This window comes from Pectinophora gossypiella, chromosome 21, assembly GCF_024362695.1.
Source record: "Pectinophora gossypiella chromosome 21, ilPecGoss1.1, whole genome shotgun sequence".
In the NCBI taxonomy this organism is placed as follows: Eukaryota; Metazoa; Arthropoda; class Insecta; order Lepidoptera; family Gelechiidae; genus Pectinophora; species Pectinophora gossypiella.
Genome location: NC_065424.1, coordinates 7005622 through 7033398, shown reverse-complemented (window position 1 = coordinate 7033398; position 27777 = coordinate 7005622). Strand labels below are relative to the sequence as shown.

General features: G+C 36.3%; 2 protein-coding genes across 2 annotated transcripts; both read right to left on the bottom strand.

Annotated features, from left to right (window-relative positions):
- Positions 1 to 5311: 5311 nt before the first annotated feature.
- Positions 5312 to 11000, bottom strand: LOC126376591 (uncharacterized). The gene is made up of 2 exons (XM_050024080.1): positions 6998 to 11000; positions 5312 to 6300 (listed from the first exon to the last, which is right to left on the bottom strand). The coding sequence occupies exons 1-2, from the start codon at positions 7444 to 7446 to the stop codon at positions 5412 to 5414; spliced, it is 1338 nt and encodes a 445-aa protein (XP_049880037.1). The 5' UTR covers positions 7447 to 11000; the 3' UTR covers positions 5312 to 5411.
- Positions 10553 to 27441, bottom strand: LOC126376701 (kxDL motif-containing protein CG10681). Its single transcript, XM_050024254.1, has 4 exons — positions 27139 to 27441; positions 25200 to 25373; positions 20578 to 25042; positions 10553 to 15053 (listed from the first exon to the last, which is right to left on the bottom strand). The coding sequence occupies exons 1-3, from the start codon at positions 27276 to 27278 to the stop codon at positions 24727 to 24729; spliced, it is 630 nt and encodes a 209-aa protein (XP_049880211.1). The 5' UTR covers positions 27279 to 27441; the 3' UTR covers positions 10553 to 15053; positions 20578 to 24726.
- Between the last annotated feature and the right edge of the window lie 336 nt (positions 27442 to 27777).

Genomic DNA, 27777 nt, shown 5'->3' with positions numbered 1-27777 from the left:
AAAATAAATTTGTGGACCGGTATCTACAATGGCCAAATACTAGGACCGGTCGAACTGCCACCCACTCTCAATGCCAATAACTACTTGGAGTTTCTTCAAAATCAGATGCCGATTTTACTTGAGGATATTCCACTGGCGGAGCGGCGTGCAATGTGCCCCGCGCACTACGGCCGTCAAGTAAGGGACCATTTAAACTCTACATTCCCTCGTCGATGGATCGGAAGGACAAGGTGTATAAAGAAGCTATTCAGAGTGAAGAACACCTGCGACAACAAATTAATACAGCAGCCCAAGAAATATCAGAATTAAGCTTAAGACGGTTAAAAAGGGCTTTCATTAAGAGGTGCCGCGCGTGTATCGCACAAGAAGGCCGGCAATTCGAGCACATACTAGATGTATTCATTGACTAAATATTAAAAAATGATTTTTTACTCAAACATGTGTATTTTATTTATTATTCAAATTTAATATGAATTAGCCCCTTTTGCACAATACTGGCAATTTCTTTTCTTTTTCTACAAAAATATGGCCAGTATTATACCTTTCTGAAATCCTTATTAAATAAGTAATTTATCTGTAAAATGTGCAGTGACAGTCCAGTACATTTTTTTTTCACCACCGAATGCCAAAGTTGAGGTAAATAATTTTTGTACAAAAAAATAATAAGAATAATGTTTTTTTTCTCAAAGATACTTAATGATATTTAGCAAAATAGTATTTAAATATGGTAGATCTACTATTCTAGAATATTTACAAAAATAAATTACAGAGTTATCTGCTTTCTTGTACACACAGCAACAAAAAAACTGACCAAAAGCGGAATTTGTCGAAAAAAATAAAAAGTCGGGAATATCTCGAAAACGGTGACACTTTTACTGAGGTCATTTTTTTTTATCGAGTAGGGCACACCTCAATCTTCCTTACATTTCAGTCTGTCGTGCTCTTTACGGGACACCCTGTATAACACTTTATTTCTTACAGCAGTTCTTCGGGGCCTGTTTAAGGGTTAAAGAAGTGCATAAGAAAGGGTTATGCCTCCTAATGAAAGAAAATCAATTGTTTATTTAGACGAAACATATATCCGTGTCAATTACAAAACTAAAAAAAGTTGGAAGGCTGAAAAATGTATCAAAAGGCAAACGCTACATCATTGTACACGCAGCCTCTGAAAATGGGTTTGTAAAGAATGGTCTTTTGGTATTCAGCAGTAAATCAAAGTTAGCTGATTATAATGTTAACATGAACGCAGATTTTTTTTCTAAGTGGGTTCAAGAAAAGCTGCTACCTAATTTATAATGATAATGCAAGTTAACACAATCCAAACTAATAAGGCACCGAACACCAGTTACCGAAAACGAGATTCGTGATTGGCTAACCTCAATGAACATTTGAGTCGTATAAAATCAAAAGCGGCAATGTAGGTAAATTTGCAAAAATGAGATAGTGTGGCAACACAGAAAATTCAAATGCAACCGACTCATCAATCGCTTCACAATCAAAAACGGGTATATTTTCTAGCCCACCCAACAATGGTTAGAGACTAATGTATCCGGCTTCATCTGCGTCGACGAATGGCCACCGTCAAGTCCAGATTTGAACCCTCTGGATTATTCTTTGTGGACTGAATAAGAGCTAAGGGTATGCGGAAATCCCCACCCATATTTAGATTCGCTCAAGCGAGAGCTTGTGAAAGAAGCGGCTCGCATTCCTATAGAAAAGGTGCGTGCCGCCATTGACGTGTGGCCTGGACGGGTGAAGCCTGTATCAAGAACGGCGGACACTTTGAATAAATTTGTATGTTTTTAGTATGATTAGTCTTATGTAACTCAAAAATATACTACTAATACTTATTAAAATATTTTAGTTTTATTCCGTCTCAAAACTTATGAACACACGAGGTATATAATTATACGTACATTGCAAAATTGTATGGCAGAAGTGACAAATGCCACCAATCAGCCTGCGATCTTGAGGAAATACGAGTATATCAAGTTTTCTTGACCAGAAACTCAGCGTGTAGAAGTCGCCAGAAGTTTCAATGAAAAATTTGGATTTCCTGGAGTACTTAGATGGAAGTACATATTATTATTACCATTAAGTGAATGTAATGGTAGTAAGAATCACGCCTTTAATTAGATTGGAGACATTAAACAATTTTTCATGTTTGTGATGCAAATATGCGCATTGTGAATATTGTGATGCATCATTTGGGAGTGCTAGCCATGATAGCCATATTTGGAACAGCAGCTCTTTGAATAGGGAAATAGAACATCTCCATACGCTGGACAACTTATTCTGGCTTTTGGGAGACTCTGGTTACGCCTAACGCCATTGGATGATGACACCAATCCTGCATGCTGCTCCAAATTCCCCTGAAGAATTCTACACAAAACGCCATGTGTGCACTCAAAATTTCTTAGAACGATGTTTTGGGATTTTGAAGTCCCGTTATTGCTGTCTTTTGGCAACATAGTTATGCATTATTACGATCCTATAAAGCCTAGAAAATGTTTCAATGCTTGTGCACTACTGCACAACTTAATTAATAATCCATATTTTTTTCCTTTCGAGAATGAGATAAAACGTGAGCACGGACGCCAGCCTCCTCGTGATACTGTGCCAAGAGACAATTGTGATGAGAGGGACAAATGTGGTCTAAAAATTGGGAAGAAATAGAACAGTTTTAAAAACCATTTGTTGCAGAATTACAACACTATGCACTCACTAGACAATAACTACATATGAAAATTTTTAAAACAATTTTTGGTTGTGGTAAGACAAAGAGCTACTCCCTTCCGTGCACTTTCATAACTAAGTTTTGTTAACTGGTTAAGAAAAACCCTTTTTTATTATTGTTTTCACAACTGGTTTTTAAACAAGAATACGAAGTGTTCATTCATAACTGACAATCACAAATAGTTAAGAAACGAATAATTATGATTATGTTTTTATAACTAGCTACAGTCAGCAATAACATTTTTCCTTTAACCTTAAATCAAACACAGAATGTAATTTAGGTAAATTAACTTTTACTTAATATTTAAATGGGGCAATTATTTCTAAACAATGTCCAACAGTGATAGACTTATTTGTTAAAAGATGTATAGTATCCGCAATTTCTTGGTAATTTTTGTTCGATGTGTTTTTGTTTGTTTTGAACGACATTGAAATTTTTGTTTCTTTAATAAGAACATTTAGAATTGTTGCTAGCGACGCTTTTTGGCGTCCAACCATTCTACTAAGTCTTGCGTGCCAGCCTTCTAGATTGTTGGTGGTCCGAATTTCCTCGCCGTAGCAGCACCAAGTCTTGATAAAATTTACCTCGCTGAACCAGTAACGGTTTAGGTAATTGTTGAACTTTATCACTGCTTCAGTTTTCGGGGATTTGGTCATTGTATACTTGTAACCTGCCATTACATATCTCAATGGCAATCGGGCTAAGCCAGCACATCTCGCAATATGTCGTCTTTGTACTGTAGATTTAATCCCTAATCGTTTCGCCTTTTTAAAAAGGCTGGCACAAAAATGATAATAACATCAAATCAAATCAAATATACTTTATTGCACAGAACTAAAATTTCAACAATCAGACATAACACATGAAAACAGTACAATTTGGGCGGCCTTATTGCTCTAGAGCAATTTCTTCCAGGCAACCACCAAAAGGAAACAAACATTTACAAACAACTTGGATGCGGGATGGTGCAATAAAAAATTAATACCTAAAAGTAAAACTAAAGTTAATATAATAAATACTCTATACTATACGTACATATATTAATAAATACTCAATATAATATAAACCATATATACTAAAAATATACCTAACCATAATCAGAGAAAACTATAATAATAAAAAAAAGACTATACACACACATCCTTTCATTACTGCATTCGGAAAAATTTTACGTATCGCTTTCATTGCTGAGATTTCGTAATCCAGTGTCAATTTTACGGGGTTCCATTCAGGAATTTGTGACTTTATCATTTCAAATATAAGTTTGTATTTTCAGTTTTATTATGAATGAAACCAAAGAGTTATTCGTCGTTTCGCACGCAAAAGATTCGCACGATTGTGCGAATCGACACCATTCGATTTTACCTGTTCCGTTGTGCGGTACACGAGTTCCGTTGTGCGCGCGCTCAGCGTACGGACGTGTGCGAACGCTTATAACTACCTACTGATTGTTTACGCTATCGCTCTAAATTTACTACCTATTTAAAATGGTACAGTGCAAGAAATGTAAACTCTTCGTGTCTGTAAATAAAGATGACTTAGTGAAATGCAAAGGTGCCTGTAATTCAGTGTATCACAAAAAGTGTGCTCAAAATACGAAGAAATTCTTACCTACGGAAACGTGTGAAGATTGTCAGAAAACTGGAAATAGCCCTTCGCAGCCGCCAGTAATGGAGTCAAAATTAACGCTAAATCCAAGTGAGACGACGGGAGAAATAGTGCTAGCTGAGGTCAACAAGAAACTAGAGGTACTATACAAGGTCGATAAGAAAATCGAGGAGCTTACCGCCACTGTTGAATTTTACGCTGACATGTACTAGAAACTGATAGAATATAAAGAAGAATCTCAAAAGAAATACAAGTCGTTGGAGCAGAAATGTGTCTACTTGGAAAAATATAATAAAGCTCTTGAGGAGAGAGTACAAGACCTGGAGCAACGCGATAAAGAGAAAAACATTGAGATTCACGGATTGGAGACAAAACCTAACGAAAACACCAAAACGGTTATACAAAATTTGGCTGGAAAATTAAATTTAGACCCGAATGATATCGAAGACGCCCCAGAGGGTAGGGCGAGAAAACCAAGACCACACTAAACCCCGCATCGTAACGGTTACCCTCCGCTCTAGGTGTGCTCGAGCCAACTGGATGTCAGCAAAGAAAGGAAACAAGATTACTAACAAGAATGTATACAGCGATGGCAGTGATAATCCGATATATATAAATGAAGATCTACCTAAACACAAACGCCAACTACTATGGATTGTAAGGGCGCCTTCAAATTTGCCGCTAAGTGCCGCGCGGAGGCAGCGCGTCTGCAGCGCTGCGGTCGCGCTGCTTTGTAAATCCATACAGATAAAAAACGCGCGATTGCAGCGCTGCGCTCGCGCTGCAATCGCGCATCAGTTCATCGATCGACTAGTGACGTTGCGCACGTGTCTATATGTTGTTCAAGTCTAAACATGAACGAAAATCAGATTGAAGAATTTATCGATGAAGTTGAAAGTCGTCCAGCGATATGGGATTCGAGGTCCGACAAGTACAGCAATAAAATCGAAAAGAAAAAGGCTTGGGAAGAAATATGTAATAAATTTATTGAAAATTTTACAAACAAGACCGCAAGTGAAAAAAATGAAGCATGTAAGTATACCTACATATTTTTAACACAACTTCTTTATATTTTCATCGTTTGCCATGACAATTCTCCTTCTGGACTAACAAAATAATCAGCTAGTGTATCACGTATAGTCGTAGCACTTATTTGTGGGTGATTATTTTGATTTTGTTGTATGTTTTGTAAATCGTATCTCAGCATTGTTGGGTTGGAGCTGGATTGCTTTGAATCCGTCTTCCTAAGTAAATTATGTAACACACAACACGCGCGAACGATATCTTCAGCAAAGGGTATTTGTACATTTATCGGACGATGAAGAATTCTCCACTTATTTGCCATTATGCCAAACGAACACTCAATGTATCTTCTTGCCCTCGATAAACGATAGTTGAAAATACGTTTCTTCTCATTTAGGTGATTGCCAGCGTAAGGTCGTTGTATAAAATTACTAATTCCGAATGCTTCGTCACCAATGAAAATAAAAGGCACTGGTGGTCCATCATTTGTAATTGGCAACGGATTGGGAATATTTAAGTCCTGTTCATGTAGTCTTTTGTAAAAGTTACTATTTTTGAAAATTTGCGAATCAGAAGCTTTTCCATATGACCCAACATCTATGTACGTAAAACAATAGTTTGAGTCACATATCGCTAAAAGAACAATAGAAAAGTAATTTTTATAATTGTAATATAGAGAACCACTATGCTCTGGTTTGATTACTCTTATATGTTTTCCATCAATAGCACCCAAGCAATTAGGGAAATTGGCCTTAGTGTAATATCCGTTAGCAATAATTAACCAATCTTCTTCTTGAAGCTCAGGTATATAAATAGTATGGAGGTTTTCGTATATTGCTCGACAAACTTCTCTGACAATAGCACAAATCGTAGAAAGTCCACGATTATACGTATGATATAAATTTGTAAGACTGCAACCTTCTGCCAAGAACCTGTAAATAAAAATTTTGATTGTAATTTTTTTTCAGCTATACTACTGCAACGCACATGGAAAAACCTAAGGGATTCTTATAGTCGTGAACTTAATAAGCAAAGAGCATCAAAGAGTGGATCAGCTGCCTCATCACATCGAAAATATCAACATTTTGACCGACTTCAATTTTTATCGTGTTTGTCGGAGACCAGACCTATTGATATTTCTACTCAGCCCTCGACATCAAAAAAGAGGAAAGTTTCGGAGCAGCCGGTAGAAGATGACACTAATAAAATTTTGAAAATACTCATTGAAAGAATGCAAAAAAAAGATGAATCTATTGAAAATGATGGCGATCGGTGTTTTTTATTATCATTATTAAGTGATTTTAAGAAAATACCTGAACACCGCAAGACGGACGCAAAGTACGAAATGATCGGTCTGATACGACGATTTATCAATGATAATTTCGAATATTCTTATCAACAACATCATGGCTACTTTACTTCTACGAATCAATCAAGCCAAAGCCCAGCCAATGTGTCAATACAAGAATCACCATCACAACTGACTGATATGTCGTCTATTTATGAGAATTTGTTTTCAGAGAGTAATGACAATATTTAAAAATAGTAATAAGAAAAATGTGTAATGTGATTTACTTAAAAAATAAAACAATTATTAATATGTATTTTTTTTTATAATTTTTTACTCACCTGAGTGTTATAAATAGTCTCTCTTCAGCACAAATAGTATTTTTGAAGGTTGTATTTTGTTTTCCAATATAAGGTTCTAAACGAGAAAGTAATTCGTAGAATTGTTTTCTTGACAGTCTTAAATAATTCTGAAATTTTTGATCACTGTAACTTTTCACTTTATAAAATTCAGTTTGTTGGGTTATACAAAATAATGGCAACGTTGTGTTAGGCTTCTTTTTTTTTTGTTTTTTGTTCAAAATTCTTTTTTTTTTTATCAATAGTAACACTAAGAGCAGTGTTTCTTCGTCTGAGTCCATCGTAAAACTAAAATACAACTCTACCGTTCTCAAACATAGCGACGGCAGCGCGACTGCAGCGCTGCAGACGCGCTGCCTCCGCGCGGCACCTTGCGGCAAATTTGAAGGCGCCCTAAGAAACAAGCTTAAACCGAAGGGATACCAATACATCTGGGCTCAAAATGGCAACATATTGGTGAAGAAAAATAGTGAGGAAAAAAAGATATACAACATTAAATCGGAAAAGGACTTGGATAAGTTCGATGAATCAACAAATAATAGTAACTAAACACGTGCATCTAGCGCGCCCTGCACACACTACGCGATTCTTTGGTATCAACATTCGACCAAACAGATTTACCTGTAGATTTTGAATATAAAAGATATTACGACATGAAAATATTGAGCACGGATTTGGCACTAAGGAATAATGTTAGCACACACATCTTCTATTTAAATATAGCATCACTAAGGAAACAGTACAATAAATTACAAGTATTATTAGAGGAGAATAAATATGAAATAGATATAATAATATTAAGCGAAATAAATATTAGAAAAGAAGAATTACCTTTTTATAAAATTACTGGATATGAAACTCATATATACACAAGAGAAACTAGGAGAGGAGGAGGTATACTAATATACACTAAGGATAGTCTTAATTTCGACGCTGAGAACAGTACCACCCAAGCCTCAGAGTGTCTCCATGGCCAACTCAAGACAGGAACGAGCACCTGCCATATAATCGCCGTATACAGGCCACCGGAAAGAAACAGATTAATGTTTATAGAACAGTTGAACAATGTCCTTAAATCTATACCCACCTATGATAACGTTATTGTAATTGGAGATACAAACCTGGATGTCTTGAACGATAAATTGGATCCCACAACGAAGATATACAAAAACACCTTGTGTGGCTACGGCCTGCAAAGTGTCATACCTACGTCAGAGATAACGCGAGAAGCGATAGTGGACGGGCAGACGCAGACGTCGTGTATAGATCACATATGGGTGCGAACGAGACGCAATGATCGCCCGGCGTTAAGTTATGTACTTGAGACACACACGTCCGATCATCATGCTATAGGTATAGCGCTAGACTTGGATATACGGAACGATGCAAGCTCGAAAACCAGTAATAACAAACGAGTGGTTATTTGTGATAAACAAGTAAAGCGGAGGTTGGATGAATATGACTGGTCGCAGGTACTTTCGATAACTTGCCCGTTGACGTTGCAGCAAACCTTGTGTAGTTTTTGATAGTGTTTACAAAGAGAGTACAATTACGATTACGGTACAAAATAAGAGAACAAGTCAACCATGGATAGATAGTCATTTGTATTCTATGTTATTGCGAAGAGACCACTTATTTCGAATGTGGAAAGCGGCACCAAAAAACATGAATAAGAGATTAGATTATACTCGCTTTAGAAATAAAGTCAATAAATTAATAAATGAAGCTAAAAATAAATACAGACAAGAACAAATAAAAAAATGTAACGGTGATTTCAGAAAAATATGGTCTAACATAAACTCTTGGCTGGGTTGCACTAAAAATAATTTAGACTCTGTAATTTTAAAATATTTAGGTAAAACTAGTGATACAAAAGAAATATGTACCAAATTTGCCCAAACCTTTACTCAAGAAATTCAAGGTATTAAACATGTATGTAATACAAAGTTTCTTGACAGAAAAACATATGTGAAGCCAAGTGAGGCTAGTTTCAGGTACATCAAGGTAAGTTCTTTGGATATAAAAAAAGTCATTAATACTTTGTCAAGCGAGAAGGCACCAGGATTAGATGGAATAAGGGTAAGTGACGTGAAATACTTACAAAAACAATTATGTCCAATTTTAGCTTCGTTTATAAATATGTGTTTGAGTAGTGGTACATATCCCGACCAGCTAAAATATGCTATCATTCGTCCTATATACAAGTCTGGTAGCCATCTGGAATATGTAAACTATAGGCCTATAGCGATTTTGTCAGTCTTAGATAAAATTGTCGAGAAAGTAGTAGTTGGTCAAATCAGTAAATTCCTGGAAGGGCATAATATACTGTCGGATAGCCAACACGGTTTTCGGAGGGGGCGAAGCACTGTCTCGGCTTTAACTGGATTTGCGGACTATATTAACGAATGCCTTAACGATGGTAAGCAGCTTATAGCACTATTTATTGACTATAAAAAGGCTTTCGATACTCTAGATCACGATATCTTACTCCAAGCGATGGATGAATGTGGAATACGAGGCCCAACAAACCTGTGGTTCAAAAGTTATCTAACCAACAGAAAAATACGTACCTTAATCAATGGAGTGGCTGGTGATGAGGCTACGGTGGACCTAGGTGTACCAACTGGATCTATTTTTGGGCCGGTAGGATACATAATGCATGTAAACAGTGTGTCTAATGTCGTCCAGCAGTGTCGAGTGTATATGTATGCAGATGATATGTGTCTGGTTTATGCATCAAAAGATATTTTAGAAGCTCAAAAGAGTATTCAGAATGATTTTGAGAATATTACTATGTGGGCTCATGATAATGGGATCATACTAAATTTTTCCAAAACTAAGTGCATGCATATACACTCGCCATATAACCGTCGAGCTAAGTCGGCACATGGGAATAATTTGAAGATAATAATAGGTCACACGTACCAATGTCTACATAACAAAAAAAATAATTGTAGTTGCGCTAAGCTAGAGTATGTAGAAACTTTCAAATATTTAGGCCTAACGATAGACAGAAACTTTAATTGGAGAACGCATGTTAGTGAAGTTTGTAATAGGCTGAGGTCAGTGCTTGGAAAATTCTACCAATTAAAAAGAGTGCTTAATAACCATACGCTAAAGATTGTATATTATGCGCTTGCAGACTCGCTTATTACTTACGGATTAATTGTATATGGCCGTACTTTTATAACATACTTGAATGATATCAAAAATATACAGATAAGGCTCATAAAGTTTCTGGTAAGCAAAAAAGTAAAGAAAGTGTGTAGTGTAGATTATAATCAGTTATTTCCTGTATGTCAAATTTTGCCTGTGGATATGAAGGTTGAATATTTAATTGGGTTAGAGCATTACTATAGCGAAAAGTACAAAGTAACCGTTAAAAATAAATACAATACAAGAAGTGTAAGAGAGAAAAGACTGATACAACCTAAAACAAATAATTATTATGGAGAAAGAATGTCGTCATATTTAGTGCCAAAAATATTTAATAAAATAAGCTTGTTAAGACAAAATAATAAGTTAAGTAAAAATCTGTTAAAATTAAAACTAAGAAGTGTATTGCTCGATAGCTGTAAGTAATATATTATTTGTATTAACAATTACTGTCGGTAGGTAAATTAAGATATAAACATATGAGCGCTACTCGCCATCAAACTTCATAAGTTTGGCGGGGATGATCTGTAAATCTACCGTTTAAGTTTTTCATTTAAATAAATTAAAAAAAAAAAAAAAAAACCTAATGTTTTTGTCTTCATTTCGCACGCACGTACAATGTACAGTCAGGTAAAAATATTGAAATCAAGTTTTATAAACGACTACGAATAAATGACCATGTATGAAATCTTAATATCAAGTTTGTTATCTGAAATAGGTACTTATACATAAATAAAACATCTACACTACTGATATGCTCGGTCACATTACGTGACAGCAAAACTTCGGAGTGAGAAGAAAGCAAGAAGGATGTAAGCCTCGCTCGCTTCCTAGTATTGCGCCATCTCTCTCACTCCGGCGTTTTTCATCACGTTAACCGTTAATGTAGCCCAAAAAGATAGCGCGGTCTCTTTCTTTTTATCTAATCTCTAGTGGTGCATCTTAGTGACGTCAGTCAGTCTTTCCTTAAGCGTCTTTTACTGCGCTCGCGCATATTAAACTGCAACATGTCCTAAGTTTTAAAAATGAAAATGTGGGTGTTTTTACTGTTTTTCATGTACGCTGGAGGTAAGTGTATTTAGAATATAATAGTATAATAGTGTTACTGTGAATGTTCGAACGGCTACTTCGTTCAGTTATACAGTGTGTCCGGGGACGTATAGCGGAAACTTTAAGACCGTATAAAAAAGGTAATTAAAAAATTTAAATCACTACATGGGGTGGGCGCCCCCCATGGGGAGTTTTTTGTCGATAAAATTGATCATATTATACGGTCTTAACGTTTTCGCTATACGTCCCCGAAAACACTGTATATTTAAATGTTTTTTGTTTTGTGGCGGCCATCTTGTGCTTATCCTATCTTGACTGGCATTGGTAGAAATTATGAGATGAAACTGAGAAAATGTGAAATTCATTTGATAATTAAATTTAAAAGTGTGTTTTACCTTAATAAATATTCTAGATTTGATTTAAAAAGCTGGTTTGAGATTAGAAACATTTTTCTTTGTAGGAAATGGATCGCAACCTGGCCCATCTAATTCAGGAAATGATCCACCAGCCGGACCTTCAAGTACGCATACAACTGGACATGAAATAATCAAATCAAAACGAGGAAAGCCAGTACTTTTTCGCGCGGGCCACAAATATAATTTACACAGGAGAAATAAAGCTTCTTGTGTTTGGAGATGTTCGAAGAGACACATATGCAAATCTATGCTTGTTATTAATAATGATAACTCTATTAAACGGGAGGATAGACACAACTGTGAGCCTGATTTTACGTCAAATGAGCTTGAGATAAAATTTAACGAGTGCGTTGAAAAAGTTAAAACTGACTATACTGTACCTATACCAACTGTTTTTCGACAGACTGTAGCAGAGCTAAAAGACAAGGGAATCAGCCTCATCCAAAGAATTCCCACATTTAAAAATGTTAAGAATAAGTTTTATCGAAACCGAAATAAGTCGCTGGGTGTAAAAAAAATGTTTTAATACATTGAAACAAGTTGTTGTGCCCGAAAGATTCAAAAGCTTTTTATTAGCTGATTACTACAACTCGAGGAACAGAATTTTGCTTTTCGCTGGTGAGCATTGCAAAACAATATTGGCAAATCCCAATTTGACAGTTTTATGTGATGGAACCTTTAAATTTTGTCTAAAACCTTTTCAGCAGTTGTATACCTTGCATGTTGATTTAGGAAGTAGTAAAACACACACGAATATAATACCTGTGATTTATGCGTTATTGGCAAACAAAACTAAAATAACTTATAAAATATTGTTTTCCTTGATCAAGAGTCAAATTCCTCAATTTGATCCCAAAAATATTATACTCGACTTCGAGCGGGCGAAAATGTCAGCGATCAAAGATATATTCCCAGAGACTTGCATTAGTGGGTGTTTCTTTCATTTTTCTAGAAGTTTGTGGCGAAAAGCTGACGAAGTAGGAATCACAAAATCTGCACTGGCTCGAAAACATATAAAAAGGTGTACTGTTTTGGCACATTTGCCCAAAGAAGTTATTGAAAATGGGTGGTTGTACATCATGTCTCAATGTCCCAACGATGAAAAAATTGTCTTGTTTAACAATTATTTTGTAGAGACATGGTTAAATGAAACTTCTTTTTTTACCGACAAATTGTCCTGCAGTAGTAGTCATCATCGTACTACAAATATGGTTGAGAGCTGGCATGCTATCGTAAACAAAAAAATTAATAATAAACCCAAAAGTATTGCACATTTTTTGACTGTCTTACAACAAGAAGATAATTATTATCAAACTTTATATTTAAAAGAATCTAATATTACAACAAAAAAGAAAGAAACCTGCGATATCGATGAACACATTGCTACCACAATTACCCAATTCAGACACGGAAACATTAGTGTTGAATTTTGTATAGAAAGTCTCGTCGTATGATTTTTTATGGTTTCGACAATCATCTTGATCTCTGATTTATTATGTATATTTTTATAAATACTTAGTTAATAAACAAGCCAAATGCTTTTGTGATACTGTTGATTATATTGATAATTTTATTACTACTTTAATATTCTGTGATGTCGTTGATTATAATTTGTAGATGTAAGTACGTTAAAGTTTCGTTATGACAATCATCTTGAACTCTGATTTATTATGTAGATTTTTATAAATACTTAGTTAATAAACAAGCCAAATGCTTTTGTGATACTGTTGATTATATTGATAATTTTATTACTACTTTAATATTCTGTGATGTCGTTGATTATAATTTGTAGATGTAAGTACGTTAAAGTTTCGTTATGACAATCATCTTGAACTCTGATTTATTATGTAGATTATTTTTATAACTACTTAAGTCTTAACCAGCCAAATGCTTTAGTAAAACTGTTGATTATATTGATAATTTTATAACTAGTTTAATATTGTGTGATGTTGTTGATTATTTGTAGATGTAAGTACTTTTATACTTTTGCGATGTTGATTTGTGAAATATATGTAAAATTAAAAATATTTTGTTTTATTAATACTTAATCCCATCAATATGAATTAAAAAACGTTTTAAAAAGCTTTTTTGTAGCTGACTGTACTTAGCTACATCAGATGTTTATGATCGTGCGAAATGAAGACAAAAACATTAGGTAAAATCGAATGGTGTCAATTCGCACGATCGTGCGAATCTTTTGCGTGCGAAACGACGAATAACTCAAACCAAAGAATAAAGGTACCATTTTTTTTGTTATTTTATGTAGTCCATGAATGGTATATATTTGTGTGAAAGGTTCAGGGCAAGACTTAAAAGTTCCATCCAGAAATGTTCGAAATTGTCCAAATACGTTTTTATATCACAAGAAGAAAATATTAAAATCCTGTTGTTTGTGTCATTGTCGTTATAGTCAGCCAGGAGGAAGTTTTTATATTTTTTTGGTATTTCTACTTTAGTTGGTGATTCAAAATGGAGCTTAGAAACTCCTAATGCCTTATTTCTTGCTTTGTATAGACCACTTTTAATATAGTCAAATTTTGGTAAGTCAGCAACTAAGTGCACGCCATCGTCTTCCAGTTCGCATACTACTTCTTCAAACTGTTTTTGTATTGGATCGACATTAGCTACTATTTTAGTTTTCAAATCTTTCATTTTCTTCAAAACTAGATATTTTGCACTATTAGGTAAACAATCAATATCGTGCACGCCCTCTTTAACTATATGGTTTTCATTGCTTAATGTCACATTACCTTTACAACCGGTTTTATTGTAGCATTTCCAAAAAACATTTTCGTTCACATAAGTTTTAATTTTATGGTACTGACGGCCGTCGTATAGTAGTTTCTCGCGATCCCTTTTTGTCGTTATGAACTCCATGGTGGGCTTAGAAAGCGACATAGTTTATCACTTAAGTTTTCGGTTGCTTTAAATTTTATATAAATTGCACTCAATTGCAATAGAAAACTAAATAATACTAAAATGACAATGTCATGCCATTGCAGTTTACATATCAATAATAGATAATAATTTATTGAGATAAGAACCTCATCCGTTTTCCGCATGCAATACTCTCGATAAAAACTCTAACTCTGTTGTTTTTATTTTGATTTAAGGTTAAAGGAAAAATGTTTTTGCTGACTGTAGCTAGTTATAAAAACATAATCATACTTATTCGTTTCTTAACTATTTATGATTGTCAGTTATGAATGAACATGTGACGTATGTTGCTTAGTAACAGATCTACAACTGCTGTTTTTTGAGTGTCATTTTTCTCTCTCCGAATAAAATATTGTTTTGTACGTTGCACAAACGCCTTTTCATCTGCCACATTTTCTGTCCTGTCACGGTCGCCAAAACGTATTTGGACAATTTCGAACATTTCTTTCTGGATGGAACTTTTAAGTCTTGCCCTGAACCTTCAACTTCAACTTCAACTTCAACTTTATGGTTAATGGCAACCGGTCGTCGTATAGAAGACAACCATTACTGCCAGAGTCAAGTATAGAAAAGACACTTGTCCATAGAGAATGTCTGATAAATTTATCCAAAGTCAATTCCAGGGATAAGTATTGTATTACCTGAAATAGGAAAACACGGTATTAAGCACACAGACAGACAAAACAAAACGTCACAAATGCACACTTAATAACAGTAATTTAATAATTGGTCAGTATAACAGATAATTATAATTTAATATCACATCTATGAATATATTTACAAAATAGTCTAATGAAAGGCGTGTTAATGTATAAAAGCAGGGATTTCATATTGATGGGCCTGGGAATTTTCGATGGCAGGATATCATACAAAGAGATAGGTTGTAAGGGGCAGTTGAAGAAAATGTGATCTGTGGAGCCTTCTTCAGTTCCGCAGTCACACATGGGAGAATTTCGTATCTTCAGTTTAAATAAATTTAGTGGGGTGCACGCGTGGCCGATACGGAGCCGGCATATAACCGATGTGGTTTGTTTGTCCGCCGAGCGATAACGGAAAAACCATGGTTTTGAGGGAATTTCAGGTTGGATATCTCCATAGTACCGCCCCTTTACTTGCTTGGAACGATCCCAACTTTTTTGCCAAGCTTTATTTAAGTCTACTTTCGCCATACACGCGAGATCAAGCGCGTAAAACTGATAATGATCGGCACATCCGGACGTTATTGCTTCCCTAGCAAATGAATCAACTACTTCATTACCTCTGATTCCCGTATGGCTTGGTATCCAGGCAATGACTACTTCAATGTTATTAATGTGGCAATCATATAAGATTTCTCTAACTTGTAAGATTAAAGGTGATTTAGAAATGGAGGTAAATTGGTTTGAGTCGATTGCATAAAGGCAGCTCAAAGAATCTGAAAAGATAATAGTTTTTTGGAAGTTATGGGCACGTATAAATTTAACAGCTTCTAATAGAGCAACAGCTTCGCCTGTGAACACGGTACATATTGGAGGACATTTGAAACTTAAAAGGGTTGAGTACTTTGGTGCCCAGACAGCGGCACCAACCCGTCCATCATCTGCCTTTGAAGCGTCTGTATAAAGATGCAACCAATCATTATATGCACTATTAATTTTGTCATCAAAGATAGCATTTGCACCAGGTGAGTCCTTTAATATTCCAAAACTGAGCATGATATTCGGTTTAAAAAGGAGAGAATCAAATGAAGTCAAGAAAAGAGGGTTTATATTTGTTTGAAAGCATTTATACTCAAGGGCCTTAAATTTTTGGAGACTCTTAATAAGACATGGATGTTCTTTATTGGACCAATAATGGTTGCGTGGGATAATAGATGAGAGAAGTTCTAGCTTTGGTAATAAAGGGTGATTGTTATACTGAATAATTTTAGAAAAATATCTGTCAGCGAGATAAGATCTACGAGTGTCTAGAGGGGGATCTAAGGCTTCTACTTGAAGGGCATTTGTGGGAGAACTTTTCATTGCACCCAGAATAATCCTCAGGCACTGATATTGGACTTTATCTAAAGTTCTTAACGCGGTTTTATTGCAAGGCTCCAAAACAAGAGACCCATAATCAAAAATTGAACGGACAATAGCATTATAGACTAGTTTTTGAGAGTAGGGGTGAGAACCCCACCATACACCTGATAGGGAGCGTAATATATTAATGTTTTTTTCGCATTTGTCTACGATATAATTTAGATGGTCTTTGCCTGACATAGTTTTGTCCAAATATATCCCCAAAAATTTTACACCTTGGCGGACAGGAATTTGTTCGCCCGCAAAGGATATGTCAACGTCCGGGAAAGATCTTTTTCTAGTAAATACAACCGCGGAACTCTTCCCTACGGACAGGGACAGGCCATGATCTGACAGCCAATCTTCGAGGTATAAGAGAGCTTGGTTAAGTTTGGTAGTTGCCTCTTCTAACGAGTCAGACGAAACATATAAGACTAGATCGTCAGCATACTGGAGGACACTGCAAAAAGAATTAACACATAGTTCTAGGTCGTAAGTATAAAGGCTGTAAAGCAGGGGACTAAGAACAGAACCCTGCGGTAAACCTCTCCATACACGCCTTGGTTCCAGAAGGGAACCTTGGACGCGAACCTGTATTGATCTCTCCATCAACAAGTTACATACGAAATATGCTAACCTCACAGGGATACTCAGATTGAGCAGTTTCTGCCTGAGAACCGGAAGCAGGACATTGTCATAGGCAGCGGAGATATCGAGGAATACTCCCACTAAGAACTGGTTGTTGGAGAGGGCAATTCTAATGTCTGTGGTTAGAATAGCTATACTATCAGTGGTGCTCAAACCTTTACGGAACCCATACTGAGTTTTAGCTAAAATATTCTTACTTTCAACAAACCACTCCAACCTTCTTTTTAACATATGTTCCATGGTCTTGCAAAGGGTTGACGAAAGAGCAATAGGTCTGTAGGAAGAGCATTTCGAAGGGTTTTTCCCTGGTTTTAAAATTGGGATAATTATCTGGTTTTTCCAAGACTCTGGAACAAAAGCTGTTTCAAAAAATTTGTTAACTATTGAAAGGAATAAAGATTTTGTAAATTGGCCAGATTTTTTAAGAAAGGAATATGGGATACCATCTATACCAGGCGATGAGTCCCTAAGGGATTGAAGGGATGATAGGAGCTCTACCATAGAAAATGGATCATTGAGTGAGTGATGAGGAAAAGCAGAAGGGTATGGCGAAGATAAGCAGTCACGGTTAGCAGCCGAGAAAGGAGCCAGGTTGTTTGTGAATTCATGTATCCATTTTGAATAATCATTCGAGTCGCAACTACGACCAGAAAAAGAACCCCTAAAACGTTTTATGGATCTCCATAACAAGGAGGGAGGAGTCCGGGGGGAAAGAGACTGGCAGAATCGGACCCATGAGGACCGTTTCTTTTTTTTGAAATAACGTTTGGCAGTTGCTGAAATTTTTTTTAAAAGCAGATAGTTCTCTATGGTCATCGTAAGGCAGTAGTTAATTTCTGCCTCTTTACGGCGTTTGTACATATCAGAACAATGAGCATCCCACCAAGGGGGAGACACTTTACTACCAATCTTAGACTTTTTAATTGGGATGTTATTATTTGCAGCTTTACAAATGCCTTCAACAAAAAGGTTATAGCCTTCCTCAACGTTGGAATTGTTGATGAGAGGGACAAAATGAGAATTGGCATCAGCCTCAATAGAATAATTATCCCAATTTGCGCGAGACAGACGATATTTTAATAAGGGTTCGAAAGACCTGAGGGAAGGGGATGGTTGGTCAAACGAAATAACGATAACGTAGTGATCGCTTCCAAATTTCTCTTGTAGGATTTGCCAAGAGATCATAGATCTAATATCCGGTGAGCACATAGATAGGTCAACAGCGCTGACTCTGCGGTCCGGAGCAGTATATCTCGTTGGAGAGCCATCGTTAAGGAGGCAAAGATTCCTGGAGTCCATCAAGTCGACCAGATCACAGCCGATGGAGTCATAATCAGGACCACCCCATATTAAATGTGACATGTTAAAATCCCCTACAATAATAACAGGTCCAGAGACGTGGGAGAAAATTGACTCAATGTCCGAAATTGAAATTACGCTGGGATTAGGGATATAGATGCAAATAATGGTTACATTTTGGATTTTGGCAGCAATGGCATTGATACCTGTTATAGTTGGAAGAGGAATACGGGAGTACGTAAATGTAGACTTAATAAACAATGCAACACCAGCATATCCATCAGCTCTGTCATCCCGGAGACAGGAGAAGCCCGGTAGCCTAAAATAGGATCCCGGTATAAACCAAGTCTCCGAGATAGCAAAGACTCCTGGATCGTGAGAATTAATCATGAGTAAGGCTTCATGTTTCTTAGGACGTAGACTCTGAGCGTTCCACTGAATAATTTTGAATTTTGTTAATAACGTTTGACAAGTCTCCTAACAAATTGGCAACGTGGGACGGTGGTGAAAAATCACTATATCTATTCAATATATTGACGAGCATTGACACTAAAAGGTCCAACAGATTATCTCCTCTCGGAGTAGGAGAGTTATTTAAACAAACCCCATTATTAGGGGCTGGTGGATCTCTATCTGAAATTAAGGCCTGATGGGCTACACGGTCATATCCCGGACTCGAGGGAGCTCTTGGGCGCACTACCGGAGTAAAAACTGTTTTCCGATAACTTGATTGGCTGTGAGGCTGTGAGTATGATATAAATCTATGGGGAGATGGAGGGGATTGTGGAGGAGCTACTGGGGCAAACAAAGTTTTTGCCACGTCAGCATACGCACGGCGAACCGGTGGCACCTTAGCTGAGGCCTCTGGAAAGGAGATGTTCTCTTGAGCCATAGTAATTTTAATTACTTTTTGACGGCCAAGCTCTGGGCAAGATTTACTTGTGGCAAAGTGTCTACCTAAACAAAGTAAACAAGTAGCATTTGCCTCTGGAACGGAACAGTTGTTCCCAGCGTGAGGTTGGGCGCATCGGAAGCACCTAGGTTTATTGGAGCGACAGGCATTGGCAATGTGTCCAAATCGACAACAATTGTGGCATTGAATGGTGGGTAGCTCGTACACTTCCACTGGAAGTGAAGTATAAAAACAGAAAATTTTTTGGGGGAGTGTTTGACCCGTAAATGTAACAACAACAGTGCCTGTAGGGATCCATTCATTAACACCATCTTTTGAGACTTTCCGGTTTAGTCTACGGACTTTACAAATGTGGCCACAGCCATCTGGGAGTTCAACGTTGTCCACAAACTCAGATAAACTCCAGTCTGTTGGAACACCACGGATGATTCCCATCCTTGTGATATTATAAGTAGGTATAATGGCAGAGAATCTACTTGACTCTAACAAGGGGTTTGTTAGGAAGTTATTTGCCGCCTCTGGGGACAAGAACTCAATGGAAATGCGGTTGCGACCCGCCAACTTAACTCCATTTCGTGCAACATCAGTAACTTTTGCATGAGTTAATAACTTGCCAAATTGGATTGGGCTAATGGTGGTACCTGCTTTGGGGTGAGTTTCCTGGCGAGATACATGGACAATGAAGGGACCGTCGTCATTATCAGTGTATTTTTTCGAGTCGGCGAAGTTTTCATGAACCCAAATGTTTTGCAGTGAGTCAGATGGGGAATTTTTAGTTTTTTTGGGGATATCAATATTAGTATCTAAATCGTCTCGGCGTTTACGGCTTGGGGGCGGCATATCAGCCATCTCTACTTCCTGGCCAGAACAGTCACTATCCTGCACGCGAGCACATGGGTCCGGTGGTTTAGGTGGAATCGACGACATCGTCGACGATACCTGGCATTAAATAAGCACAAAACACTTACCCAACACCAATGGACAGAACAAATACGATTAAACAATACAAAGGGGAGAATAATACACAATTAACACAAAAATTTTGAGACAAACTCAGAACTCGTGTGCAATCCTTCTCTTCTCCTAACGCCAATCGCCCTGAACCTTTCACACAAATATATACCATTCATAGACTACATAAAATAACAAAAAAAAATGGTACCTTTATTCTTTGGTTTCATTCATAATAAAACTGAAAATACTTACAAACTTATATTTGAAATGATAAAGTCACAAATTCCTGAATGGAACCCCGTAAAATTGACACTGGATTACGAAATCTCAGCAATGAAAGCGATACGTAATTTTTTTCCGAATGCAGTAATGAAAGGATGTTATTATCATTTTTGTGCCAGCCTTTTTAAAAAGGCGAAACGATTAGGGATTAAATCTACAGTACAAAGACGACATATTGCGAGATGTGCTGGCTTAGCCCGATTGCCATTGAGATATGTAATGGCAGGTTACAAGTATACAATGACCAAATCCCCGAAAACTGAAGCAGTGATAAAGTTCAACAATTACCTAAACCGTTACTGGTTCAGCGAGATAAATTTTATCAAGACTTGGTGCTGCTACGGCGAGGAAATTCGGACCACCAACAATCTAGAAGGCTGGCACGCAAGACTTAATAGAATGGTTGGACGCCAAAAAGCGTCGCTAGCAACAATTCTAAATGTTCTTATTAAAGAAACAAAAATTTCAATGTCGTTCAAAACAAACAAAAACACATCGAACAAAAATTACCAAGAAATTGCGGATACTATACATCTTTTAACAAATAAGTCTATCACTGTTGGACATTGTTTAGAAATAATTGCCCCATTTAAATATTAAGTAAAAGTTAATTTACCTAAATTACATTCTGTGTTTGATTTAAGGTTAAAGGAAAAATGTTATTGCTGACTGTAGCTAGTTATAAAAACATAATCATAATTATTCGTTTCTTAACTATTTGTGATTGTCAGTTATGAATGAACACTTCGTATTCTTGTTTAAAAACCAGTTGTGAAAACAATAATAAAAAAGGGTTTTTCTTAACCAGTTAACAAAACTTAGTTATGAAAGTGCACGGAAGGGAGTAGCTCTTTGTCTTACCACAACCAAAAATTGTTTTAAAAATTTTCATATGTAGTTATTGTCTAGTGAGTGCATGGTGTTGTAGTTCTGCAACAAATGGTTTTTAATAAAAATAGCTATGAAAATAAAAAAAACTATTTTTTTTATTATTTTTCCCTAAGCATATTCATGGCTCCAAAATATATTTTTTCTCGGTCTAAAAAAAAAATCATGCATAAAATCATGCATTTAAGGGTAAAGATAGTTTCCTCACAAGAAACAACAAAAGACAAAATCCGTTCAGAAACGGCACTCCAGAAGTCCAGACCAGGCAAACAACTGACTTTAACTTAATGATATTAGTAATATTTTGGAAGTGGCAATCTAAAGGCAACACAAATCAAGTGACTTGATTTTTTACTTGCAGATTTATATTATCTTTTTAAGTTTATCAACAACCAGCAGATGAGCAGTGTGGTTGTGGTTTTATACTTCCTCCGGTTGTTTGTGGGGAGGCTCAGCGATAGGACATCGATAGGCTGTTTGTATGTGTATGTACTTATTTATCTATCTCTGCTGTGATGATTTCGTGTCTCTTCGGTAAGCTTTTATTTTTTTCCAGAATTCCAGATGTTTATTTATAAGTTTCGTGACTTCTTTGTAAGTATGCGCCTTCTCAATCTAGCCGGTGAGACCCGCTTGTGGGAGGCCAGCCAAACCGATTCGATACTGTACTTTGGAACATAAATCCATAAGTTACTTCCATTCTCTTCTTGCCATTTCTTCCCACAGGTGTCAAGGTTCCCATCTTAATTTTCCTCTTCGATTTCGGGATTGTTGTGTTCGTATATTTCAGGTCACATCACACTTCGTCGCCCTTTAGGTCTGGAACACTTTAGTACTTCTAGTTTCAATCATAAAATGTTCTCAAAAACTCGTTCATCTTAAGTGTTTTGCATACCAAGCTCGAAGGGTTTAAATTTGCGGGCAGATTAGTTATCATGAGTACGAAATTGGACAAATTTGCGTAACATTCAGCAGGAACAACAACTCGGACAGAACAGAGCTCAAAGCAAAAAACCTTAGCCGTTGAAAGGCCTGCAAGTAAATTAATATTTTGTTTGTTTTTATATATTTGTACACATTAGAACAGACATAATACATATAGAAAACAGACACCGATATCGTGGTACACCCCGGAAAAGGATGGCGTGATGTTCTTAACTGTGTTAAAAGCAAACCACAGAAAAAGTTGTTGGGAAAATTGGGCAGCCTGGCGTTTAGAACAATGCCAGATGTTATTAACAAAGAATCATTAACATTAGACGCCGAATAGATAGACGAGAGACCAAACGACCACGAAACAAATTATTTTATTCAGCCAGTCAGTTCCGGCTACTATATATTTTTTTAAATAATATAGACTCGCGTTTCAGCCAGTCTGTTCCGGCTACTATATATTTTTTTAAAATAATATAGACTCGTGTTTCACCACAATCTCACCTGAAGGTAAGTGACGATGTAGTCTAGGGTGGATCACGCTTACCTAGCAAAGGCCTTGAAAACTCCCAGATCATAATGAGTTGGAAAAACAGACGACGGCACAGTTCCAGTCTTTTGCGGTTCGCATCAAAAGGAAGAGACAAGACGTTTAGTGCGGATTGGTGGTATATCCGCAGCATAAGGATGAGATTCCTGCCGACGCAAAATGAACGAACGAATGGATGATTCATGAAAATCATGAATGATGTTGTGGTGTGCTGTATAAATTGATTTGATTTGACGTTAAGTAGTCCGTAGATGGAATTGAGTGTGTGGATTTAACTCGTGAAGTTACAATTTACGTAGCATATAGTTATTACTTGAGCCATGTCAGGGGCTTTTGGCGGCTCAATAATAACCCTGACACCAGGGTCCACACGTGGGAAGTACTCTTCTCTATAATTTGTCTTGGCTTACTATACTAAGTTGAGCATTACTATAGTGAGCAGGTAAATTGAAATGATCTTTATAAAGTATGATTATAATTGTGTGTAGACTTTTGTGTCTTGCATAAATAATAAGTATTCACATATTATGGTTAATTATTTTTATCGTCACCTATCGAAAAACATACAAAAACCAAAGATATAACAGTTACAATTAGAAAACTTAAATGGAAGTGGGCAGGTCATAGAGTTAGAGGGAGATATGTCCAAAACAATGCTATTTTGGTTCAGCAGTAACAGGGAAAGAAAAAGAGGTAGACCACTCAAAAGATGGGTAGATGAAATAAAGAACACAGCAGGGGGAGTGTGGACAACAAAAGCGCAGGACAGAGAAAAATGGAAGGAGCTGGGGGAGGCCTTTGCCTGCAAAAGGCACACAGGCGAAAACAAAACATAAGCATATTAAAAAAAAATGTCTGAAATAAAGGCTTAATAATATCATTCTTATCGTCAATTCAATTCAGCTACTGTAAAAAATATACATAACACTGTAGTAGTACCTACTGAGAGTAAATATTTAAAAGCAACATTAAAGATTAATATGCAATTCCATAGAAATTTCGTGTTTTGACGTTTAGTAAAAAGTAAATGATTTGACTAGTTGGAAACTAGCCTATTCTGCCAGTATGATGTAATAAAGAATACATATATACATACATAAACTCACGCGTATTTTCCACCAGGGTAACCGGGCTTTGATGCCTGAAGCATCTCTTGCTTCCTTCACAAATACACAATACATTTACATGATAACGTTTCCTGACTAACAATATAACTATAACATCCTTAACCTCTAATATGGAGGATGTCCTTACACCAAATATGCTCACTCACTCCGCTATATTCACCACTAACTTAAGAGCCACGCTCTTGTCGGTGTAGCATTCTCCATTCTTCTCTATCGAAGGCCAATTATTTCATTTCCTTATAAGATACGACATGTGCCTTCTCGTTAATCTGTTCCATGTAAGCTCTTCTTGGCCTTCCCCTTCCACTCTTTCCTTGTAGCTTCCCTTCTATGATATTTTTAATAAATTAGTCGTGTCTTATTAAGACACAACTTATTTAGGATATAATATAAATTATTATATATGATAGTTGAAAGCTATTTCTCTCAAATATAAGTTCACCTTGTGTCCTTTGTTCTGTACTGTCTGCAATGTTAAGAATGTTTCCTCCCAATGAACCTCATCGGAATGGAATTCTTTCAACCAGTATCCGTACTGCTATCGTCACCAGAACTAGCACTCTCGGTCTCTGACGAAGAAGAAGTCTTCTTTATTTTCTTCTGCTCACCAGATTTTTTCATGTCTGCATTGTTATTGCTCAAATCTTTACATTCTTTCTTTTTTGACTTCTTGTCTTCACTGGTAGCTGGTTTAAGTGTTTCTGTTGACACTGTAGCCACCATTTTTGATTCCAATCTCATGCCCGGTTTAAATTCATCCTCTTCTTCATCAACTGGTTTTCGGTTTGCAACTGATGCTGCTACTGCCATCTTATATGACTCAGGATATTGTGAACTGAAACAGATAAGAATATATCATTGATTGTTTTATAAATGGCAAGGCAATGACAGGCTTGTGCCTGTATCCACATCTCCTATGTTATGTGTTGTTCTGTATGGAAAATATTTTTATCTACAAACATATAAATATAATTCAAACGCTGTGTCCTCACCTAAGTTTAGTCTTAATAGCTCTGATCTTCTTGAAGATAAACTCCAAGTCTTTTCGCATATCCATAAGTAGCTGCGTATGTTTCTTGAATTCAGCCGAAGCAGCACGTAGCCTGCTCGCAGACAGTTGGTTGCAATTTGTCAGCATTTCAGTTGTCTTTTCAAAGCGTTGTAACCTAAAGGACAAACATAGGTTTAGTACATACAAAACATTATGGTACTTTTAGGATTAGATTTCTAATAGATCATTCTTATTTTCCCTAAATGAACAGGCCCCATCTAGACAAAATAGAAATTATAGGTATATTAGACATGGATGGATCAGAAACATAGTAGAGTAGGCTTAGTGCGAAAAAGGAAAATATACACTTCTGAGGGCTGTCATCTTAACAAACTTTATTTAATTAACTGTATGTGTATAATATCCTCGGTGAATAAAGGCTATTTTTATTTTATTTATTTATTATGTGTAGATATCCTCACTGATCTTGCTAGACACACTAGCAACTTTTTGTGATTTGTGTCCTATTCACAATTGCAAAAGGTGCAAATCAAGTTTCCTCAAAATTGCTGATACATCTTAATATCAATTTCATTGTAGGTATTCCAACATAATAAAACAATATCACAAGCTAGTTTTGTGGATCAATTACCAGAAGAGTTGTCTGTTGTAACACTTGTAACGGGCACGGCATGTGATACCAGTTTGCAAACAGAACAGGTAACATATCTCCTTACATAAAGGAAACAAAGTAAAATATTATGTGGAAGTACAAGCTACTATGTGTCCACCCTACAATTAGGTACATTGTTTCGTTTCGGCGTAATAAAGTATTTGATGTACGAATTTAACCAATTTCTAATTAAAATTGCTTAATTTCTTCGCCAAGTACCTATGCAAATCTCCGTTACTTTTTTGTTTAGGTTTTCCCCGAAGGGTAAGACATGGCTTTATAGACATAGGTAGTAAGAACTAAAGCCATGTCTTATGTATTATTTCTTTATGATGATTAATGAAACAATGAAAGACAATGACGATGAATGATGAAACCTAAGCCCCTTCAATGAAGAGAGTTGCCTGTCCCGTTCCCGCCAAAAAGCCCATATCTCCGTTACACGAAGGTTTTTGTTTCTTCACCATCTTGGCAATTAAAAGCAAGGCCAGGATGATGATGGAAACATCCGAGTACTTTTTTAATACAATTTATTTCAGTGTTCATAACAAATAAACTTATGCATCTATTCTTGTTTTTCTCTTTATCGCCATCTTTCATCTCCTCCCCGCGCCGTCCTCCCGCTCGCTTCCCCCTTCACATATCACTTCCTTTACAATCATTTAGTTATTATATATAGTTTTATACGTTTTAATAATCTTAAGTCAATTGTATATCAATGCAGTATTAATTATGAATTTTAGCATGACATTTATATTTATTTATCTATTTATCTTTACGGAATTAAACTTATTAGTATCATATGCAATATACAAGTACCTAATGTTTGGGTCTGCAAGACAGACAACTTGCAGATACAAACCATCATCACATAATATTATTTACTGTTTTAATCCTATAATTTTTTAAGTTGAATGTTATCAAATTATATTAATATTTATGTATTTAATTATGTCGTTTCCATATATCAATACTCGTGAATCAATAATTATTAGTATGTTCTAAAAACAATGCCTGCCAGTTAAGACAACATGCAAATACTGTCTGTTTCTTTATACAATCAAAGAACTAATCATGATGTAGTCCAAGCTGTAATTAATTCTAACACAATTAAATATCGAATGACAATATGCAACGAAACGTGTAGATACATTTCGGGGTCGGCTTACCAAGCCAGAAGTTGATATAGGTCCGGATTTAATGCAACCGGCTGGCAATCCGACATGATTTCGAAAACTCAACAACGGGTTATAATGATCGTACTTACATGTTTTTTTGGGCCCTAATTATAGTTTCCACGTCGCTCTGATCAACCATCCCCGCCAGGCCCTGGACGAAAACTTCAGGTGCAGAGTAGTTTTGAAAACATTCTATCGAAAAATCACTTTCTGGCGTTTCATTTGCCATTATAACCGCTTTCTTACGTCTATTCGGTGTGCGTACGTGCAATACAAATCAATACCAAAAACGCTAGCTAGCGTCACTAGCGCGCGCACGATGAAGCTCGACCGACCGACGCAACGCAAAAGAAAGGAAGGAGCGGAAGAACAAAAACCGTCATTCTTGTTTTTTTTACTGCCTGCACTGGAAGCCGATCTTTTGGGCAAAGTATGTTTTTGACTTTGAATGTCAGTGTTGCCAACATTTTTTCTCAAATCCTAATAATAACAATATTATAATGAGATCTGTCCAGAAAGCAATCACAGATGTTTTTCTTGGGCATAATCTCACTGATTCCCAATTTGTTATTTATGCACTACTAGATTGAGAGATAAAATAAGTGAGAAGATGTAGTGAGTGTGTGTGTGTGTGTGTGTTTGTATGAAATTACAACCGTATTACGGTTTCTCAATGGCCCCGATTCTGACAGACACCTCCTAATATTATTTTATGTTACATCTATCAT